The 7835-nt window shown below is 42.6% G+C and overlaps 1 protein-coding gene across 6 annotated transcripts in view; it reads left to right on the forward strand.

The window, feature by feature from the left end:
* LOC139423230 (galactosylgalactosylxylosylprotein 3-beta-glucuronosyltransferase 1-like) overlaps positions 1–2532 on the forward strand; it is a 37273-nt gene extending 34741 nt beyond the window's left edge. For 5 of the 6 annotated variants that reach the window (XM_071175014.1, XM_071175013.1, XM_071175012.1 and 2 more), the window contains one exon: positions 2057–2532. In XM_071175014.1, the coding sequence (XP_071031115.1) occupies positions 2057–2167 (111 nt within the window). In that variant the 3' untranslated portion in view covers positions 2168–2532. The remainder of the gene's footprint in view (positions 1–2056) is intronic. The other variant, XR_011635815.1, reaches the window with a different exon arrangement.
* The last annotated feature ends 5303 nt before the right edge of the window (positions 2533–7835 follow it).

Here is a 7835-nt window from a genome sequence, read left to right on the forward strand (position 1 = left end):
TCTCATTGACGGGGCTGTAGTAGAGCAGGTTGAGAGCTTAAAGTTCCTTGGTGTCCACATCCCCAACAAACTATCATGGTCCAAACATGCCAAGACAGTCGTGAAGAGGGCACAACAATGCCTATTCCCCCTCAGGAGACTGAAAAGATTTGGCATGGGTCTCCAGATCCTCAAAAAGTTCTACAGCTGCACCGAGAGCATGACTGGTTGCATTACTGCCTGATATGGCAACTGCCCCAAGGCACTACAGAGGGTAGTGTGTACGGCCCAGTACATCACTGAGGTCAGGCTTTGTGCCATCCAGGATCTCTATACCTGACACTGTTAGAGGAAGGCCCTTAAAATTATCAAAGACTCCAGCCACCCTAGTCATAGACTGTTCTCTCTGCTAGCGCACAGCAAGCAGTGCCGGAGTGCCAAGTCTAGGGTCAAAAGGCTTCTTAAGGTCTTGTAAGTAAGCATTTCACTGTAAGGTCTACACCGGTTGTTTTCTGCGCATGTGACAAATACAATTTTATTTGATAAGTCAAAGTAGAGGGATGGAGGAATTCCAGCTAGATGGGAAGACACTCACCCGCATTGCCATGATGACCCATGACCATTACCAAGGGAAATTGGGATATCAACTCAGACCTGGGCTGAACAGTAAGTACAGTTCATTTGTTCTCACAGTCTGGTATAAAACGTTTTAAATACTTCTTGTTCATAAACATATTTTCCTATTGATCTAATCTCTCCCCATTTTCTTCCTGCCTATTTCTCCTTACTCTCTCTCTCTCTGCTGATTGTTCAGATGCAGGATTATGTCAGTATGTTTGTGTTTCTCCCTGATGAGGTCACTGCCATCTCCTCCACGGTGGAGGAGAGCCTGACGGCCGAGTTTGTTCACCACCTCTCCAAGACACTTAAGCTTCTGAAGGTGTCCCTCAAACTGCCTTCCTAGAACTACTCCACTGACCTGCTGCCTCTGCTCACTGGCCATGTGACATGATGAGGTTGGACCAAGGTGCAGAGAAGAGACCAGATGAGGAATCAGCAGTTAAGGATAAACATAATACTTTATTGAGAAAGGTAGCCACAGGATCACAGCACACTTGAAAAAACCAACAAACACTAATTCTCAACCTCTCTCAGGCATCACACACACACACACACACACACACACACACACACACACACACACACACACACACACACACACACACACACACACACACACACACACACACACACACACACACACACACACACACACACACACACACACACACACACACACACACACACACACACACACACACACACACACACACATAATTCAAGCTTCTGCCAAAGATAACAGAAAACACACCTCTTTTAACAGGGAAATCATATTGAGTAAATTGGACACACCTGAGTGTAGTTGATGTCTCTAGGACGGTCTCTGCCGCCCTCTGGCGACAGGTGGAACCATGACAGACCAGGGTGAGTACTCAATCATCCCACCTCATCATGTCTTTGAATTGTTGTATCCCTCTTCCACTACCCTTCTCTTCTCAAGTCTTAGGACGAATAAAACAAAAAACTTTAGGAGAAAAGTAAAATAACTATTATTTATTTATTTATTGTTGTGGACTATCTGGTCAATCTTCTACAGTATTTGATGGCAGGAGTGCTATCTCTCTTTCTGTGTTTTACATTTGAGTCACTTAACAGATGCTCTTATTCAGAGGACATACAGGAAAAATCAGAGTTAAGTGCCTTAGTCAAGAGCACAATGTCAGATTTCTTTCACCTAGGCAGTTCTGGGGTTTGAACCAGGGACCTTTCGCTTACTAGCCCAACATTCTTAACCTCTATACTACCTGCCTCCCTTTATCTCTCTCTCTGTATCTCTTGCTATATTTCTCGCTGTATCTCTGTAGCTCATTCTGTAGCTCTCTGTGTATCTCTCAATTTTAGAGTAAAGTAATTATTATACAAAAAAAATACAAGGGAAGTCTAAGGGGTAAATATCAGAAGTGGGGGAGTAATCTCAGTTTCTAACAAGTACCTTCTGCCCGCTCCCTCTCTCCAGGTCTATCTTGATTGGTTACAGGACACAGACCTGATGAAGATCACCATTCAGGCAGCAAAGCTCAGCAGCCTTAATCACAAGGCACACACATACTCACAAACACATAAATAAACACACACACACATTCCAACAAGCACTTAAGAGGATCCAAAAAGGAAACAGACAATAAATATCATATGTATTACTATTATTAATCATCTCAAATAAATCTAATGAATTTAAAAGAGTAATACTCTCTCTCTTCTTATCTATTTTCCTGCTTCCTTATCTTCTATGTGGTGTTGCAAAGACCTTTAGTAGTAAAGGGAATTTCAAGTCTTTTCAGTCTGCATTTTCAGACTCCGAAGAGCTCAGGTGGAGGGGAGCTCAGACTGACATTAAAAAGGTACTACATTTTTACAGTTAAATTACTTCTTATAAAACCCATATTAAATGGTGTGTGGGGGGAATCTCTGCCTGTGGCCTCCAAATCACTAAGTCCGCCCTTGCATAGGCATTACAACATTATCAACATCCCATTTCATTTGCATCTCAGAAATAATTAGCGTGCTTGCTGAAAGCCCGCCCCCCCCCCCCCCAAAAAAACATATTTCAATACCATAAATACTACCAAGACAAGCAAGTACAGACATTCTTTTCAGGGAATGTCCTTTTCTGAAACAATGAATCCATTTACAATTCACCTAATCACTTGACTTCCCTGCTCCACTTCCATGATAACAAACATACAGTACCATAGCAACAGATAGAAGCACATAGACAAATGCAGGTGTCATAGCCAAAGTATCATAGTATGATATGACTGTATTTACTCATTGGTAGCGTTACGAAGGTTTCACTTGGATAGCCATACATAAAAATTCTCTCCAGGGAAAAAGGGAATGTGTGGAAGGAACTTCCAAGGCGCCTGGTTGAGGCTGAAATAGATATTACCCAAGGCATAGTCAAAAATATATTAATGCCATGCTATGTAAGAAGTACATGCATACTATCAAAAGAGTGGGCCACCAACAGAAACGTACATTTACAAAAGTTACCGGAATCTTCTGTAATTTTGGTAATGAATATATGGCTTTCTATGGTAATTTAGACTTGAATAACTAAGAAAACACTTATTCATATATACTGTATACTGAACAAAAATATAAATGCAACATGTAAAGTGTTGGTACCATGTCTTGTGAGCTGAAATTAAAAATCCCAGCAATGTTCCATGTGCACAAATTTGTTTATATCCCTTTTAATGAGCATTTCTCCTTTGCCAAGATAATCCATTCACCTGACAGGTGTGGCATATCAAGAAGCTGATTAAACAGCATGATCATTACACAGATGCACCTTGTGCTGGGGATAACACAATCCCACAGATGTCAGAAGTTTTTACGGAGTGTGCAATTAGTGTGCTAACTGCAGGAATGTCCACCAGAGCTGTTGCCAGAAAATGTTATGCTAATTTCTCTACCATAAGCCGCCTCCAACATCATTTTAGAGAATTTGGCAGTAAGTATGTAGGGGATTTTATCTGTTCGAAGGGAAGAGAGACTGCAGAATCTTCAAACAACAAATTTATTATAAGATTTGCAAAAAGGAGCAACAGTGCATAGTTAAGGCCCAACTAACAGGGTTGGCTCTCAGCTTTTATAGAAAAGTCCAACCTCTTTGTCTATGTGGCTGTTAGCAGATGTGTGCAAACATGGATGGGGAACATAGTGTATAAAAGGCGTTTAGCTTGTCTGTGTATATTAAGATAGCTGGCGTTGCCACCATTGTATGTTCCTTCATGCAAGTTTCCACACATAGGAGTTCCTACATATAGTACGAACGGGATGTCACATACTGTGGTCACACCCGGCTCTTACCTGTACAGCATAGTATATCTAATTGTGTAATTTTCCACAACATTTCCTCCCTTTTGAGACTAAGTCTTGACCTAATGGAAAATTACTTACAAGCATTTTCATCAAATAAGCATTAACATTATTTGGAAAGAGGGAAAAGAAAATACTTTCTTTCACTTAGCACATTACAATTGTAAATGACCTCCGTTGTCATTGAGTTTCAAACCTTCATATATTGTCTGAAATGACAACACTGCCTCTGTTAGAATCTGCAACTAAGACCCTTATTCAAACATTCTGTCTCAAATAGATGCCCTGTATGTACTTAGCCTACGGTTACAAATAAACTCAGCAAAAAAAGAAACGTCCTCTTACTGTCAACTGCGTTTATTTTCAGCAAACATAACATGTGTAAATATTTGTATGAACATATCAAGATTCAACAACTGAGACATAAACTGAACAAGTTCCACAGACATGTGACTAACAGAAATTGAATAATGTGTCCCTGAACAAAGGGGAGGGGGGTCAAAAACAAAAGTAACAGTCAGTATCTGGTGTGGCCACCAGCTGCATTAAGTACTGCAGTGCATCTCCTCCTCATGGACTGCACCAGAATTGCCCGTTCTTGCTGTGAGATGTTACCAAACTCTTCCACCAAGGCACCTGCAAATTCCCAGACATTTCTGGGGGGAATGGCCCTAGCCCTCACCCTCCGATCCAACGGGTCCCAGACATGTTCAATGGGATTGAGATCCGGGCTCTTCGCTGGCCATGGCAGAACACTGACATTCCTGTCTTGCAGGAAATCACGCACAGAACGAGCAGTATGTCTGGTGGCATTGTCATGCTGGAGGGTCATTTGAGGATGAGCCTTCAGGAAGGGTACCGCATGAGGGAGGATGTCGTCTTCCCTGTAACGCACAGCATTGAGATTGCCTGCAATGACAACAAGCTCAGTCCGATGATGCTGTGACACACCGTCCCAGACCATGATGGACCCTCCACCTCTCCAGAGTACAGGCCTCGGTGTAACGCTCTTTCCTTCTATGATAAATGTGAATCTGACCATCACCCCTGGTGAGACAAAACCGCGACTCGTCAGTGAAGAGCACTTTTTGCCAGTCCTGTCTGGTCCAGCGACGGGGGGTTTGTGCCCATAGGCAACTTTGTTGCCGGTGATGTCTGGTGAGGACCTGCCTTACAACAGGCCTACAAGTCCTCAGTCCAGCCTCTCTCAGCCGATTGCGGACAGTCTGAGCACTGAGAATGAGGACTGGGAATATGCGTTCCTGGTGTAACTCGGGCAGTTGTTGCTGCCATCCTATACCTGTCCCGCAGGTGTGATGTTCGGATCCTGTGCAGGTGTTCAGCTGTCCATCCTGTCTCCCTGTAGCACTGTCTTGGGCGTCTCGCAGTACGGACATTGCAATTTATTGCTGCCTTCTTGCAGCATGCTTAAAGCACGTTCGTGCAGATAATAAGGGACCCTGGGCATCTTTTTTTGGTGTTTTTCAGGAAGTAGAAAGGCCTCTTTAGTGTCCTAAGTTTTCATAACTGTGACCTTAATTTCCTACCGTCTGTAAGCTGTTAGTGTCTTAACGACCGTTCCACAGGTGCATGTTCATTAATTGTTTATGGTTAATTGAACAAGCATGTGTTCAATTACAATGAAGATCTGTGAAGTTGTTTGGATTTTCACAAATTATCTTTGAAAGACAGTGTACTGAAAAATGGACGTTTCTTTTTTTTGCAGAGTTTACATTTGCACATAAATCATTCCATCTAATCAATAACACATTAGTCACTACTGCTTTTCCACTTATATAGCTATAAACATACTAAAACATAATTAAGTCAATTGTACTGAATCACCCAGGAAGCCATATGTATTGTTGCACTTTAACATTAGAATTCTGATAACATGTTAAGAGGCTCCTCTGTCTTCCACTCATTACCTGTATTAATGGCACCTGTTTGAACTTGTTATCAGTATAAAAGACACCTGTCCACAACCTCGAACAGTCACACTCCAAACTCCACTATGGCCAAGACCAAAGAGCTGTCAAAGGACACCAGAAACAAAATGGTAGACCTGCACCAGGCTGGGAAGACTGAATCTGCAATAGGTAAGCAGCTTGGTTTGAAGAAATCAACTGTGGGTGCAATTATTAGGAAATTGAAGACATACAAGACCACTGATAATCTCCCTTGATCTGGGGCTCCACGCAAGATCTCACCCCGTGGGGTCAATATGATCACAAGAACGGTGAGCAAAAATCCCAGAACCACACGGGGGGACCTAGTGAATGACTTGCAGGGAGCTGGGACAAAAGTAAGAAAGCCTACACACTACGCCGCCAGGGACTCAAATCCTGCAGTGCCAGGCGTGTCCCCCTGCTTAAGCCAGTTCATGTCCAGGCCCATCTGAAGTTTGCTAGAGAGCATTTGGATGATCCAGAAGAAGATTGGGAGAATGTCATATGGTCAGATGAAACCAAAATATAACTTTTTGGTAAAAACTCAACTCGTCTTATTTGGAGGACAAAGAATGCTGAGTTGCATCCAAAGAACACCATACCTACTGTGAAGCATGGGGGTGGAAACATCATGCTTTGGGGCTGTTTTTCTGCAAAGGGACCAGGATGACTGATCCGTGTAAAGGAAAGAATGAATGGGGCCATGTATCGTGAGATCTTGAGTGAAAACCTCCTTCCATCAGCAAGGGCATTGAAGATGAAACGTGGCTGGGTCTTTCAGCATGACAATGATCCCAAACACACTGCCCGGGCAATGAAGGAGTGGCTTCCTATGAAGCATTTCAAGGTCCTGGAGTGGCCTAGCCAGTCTCCAGATCTCAACCCCATAGAAAATCTTTGGAGGGAGTTGAAAGTCCGTGCTGCCCAACAACAGCCCCAAAACATCACTGCTCTAGAGGAGATCTGCATGGAGGAATGGGCCAAAATACCAGCAACAGTGTGAGAAAACCTTGTGAAGACTTACAGAAAACGTTTGACCTCTGTCATTGCCAACAAAGGGTATATAACAAAGTATTGAGATAAACTTTTGTTATTGACCAAATACTTATTTTCCACCATAATTTGCAAATAAATTCATAAAAAAATCCTACAATGTGATTTTCTGGATTTTGTTTTCTCATTTTGTCTGTCATAGTTGAAGTGTACCTATGATGAAAATTACAGGCCTCTCTCATCTTTTTAAGTGGGAGAACTTGCACAATTGGTGGCTGACTAAATACTTTTTTGCCCCCCACTGTATATACAAAATACCAAAACAGTATTCTAACACCCCCCCCCCCCCCCCCAAAAAAAAAATGGAGATAAAAACATGAACAAAATATATTTACATTTACAAAATAACACTTTCAATATTCGGAAGACCCTCAGTCCTCTACACAATATTGTGCTGCTGATGCTAGGTGCCATAGCAGTCTCTTTCTGCTGTAAAGCAGAGGATCACCAAGCATGTGGTGCAGGTGATGGGGGACTTCATTTTGCAAAGAACACAGCGACGCCTCCATGCTGTGCCCTTTTGACCCTGAGGCACATCCATGCCTGCAGAAATACATTTGGGCAGACGAGGAGGAGTAGTAGGAAGGATCGGAGGACCAATGCACAGCGTGGTACGTGTTCATATTGCTTACTTTTAATAGAACCCTGAAAAGTACAAAATAACAACGTGAATAAATGAAACAAACGAAACAGTCCCATGTGGAACAAACACTGACACAGAAATAATCACCCACAATTCAAAAGTGAAACTATGCTACCTAAGTATGGTTCTCAATCAGGGACAACGAATGACAGCTGCCTCTGATTGAGAACCATACCAGGCCAAACACAGAAATCCCAAATCATAGAAAAAGGAACATAGACAACCCACCCAACTCACGCCCTGACCATACTAAAACAAAGACATAA

The sequence above is a fragment of the Oncorhynchus clarkii genome, chromosome 12 (genome assembly GCF_045791955.1).
Source record: "Oncorhynchus clarkii lewisi isolate Uvic-CL-2024 chromosome 12, UVic_Ocla_1.0, whole genome shotgun sequence".
Taxonomy (NCBI): Eukaryota; Metazoa; Chordata; class Actinopteri; order Salmoniformes; family Salmonidae; genus Oncorhynchus; species Oncorhynchus clarkii.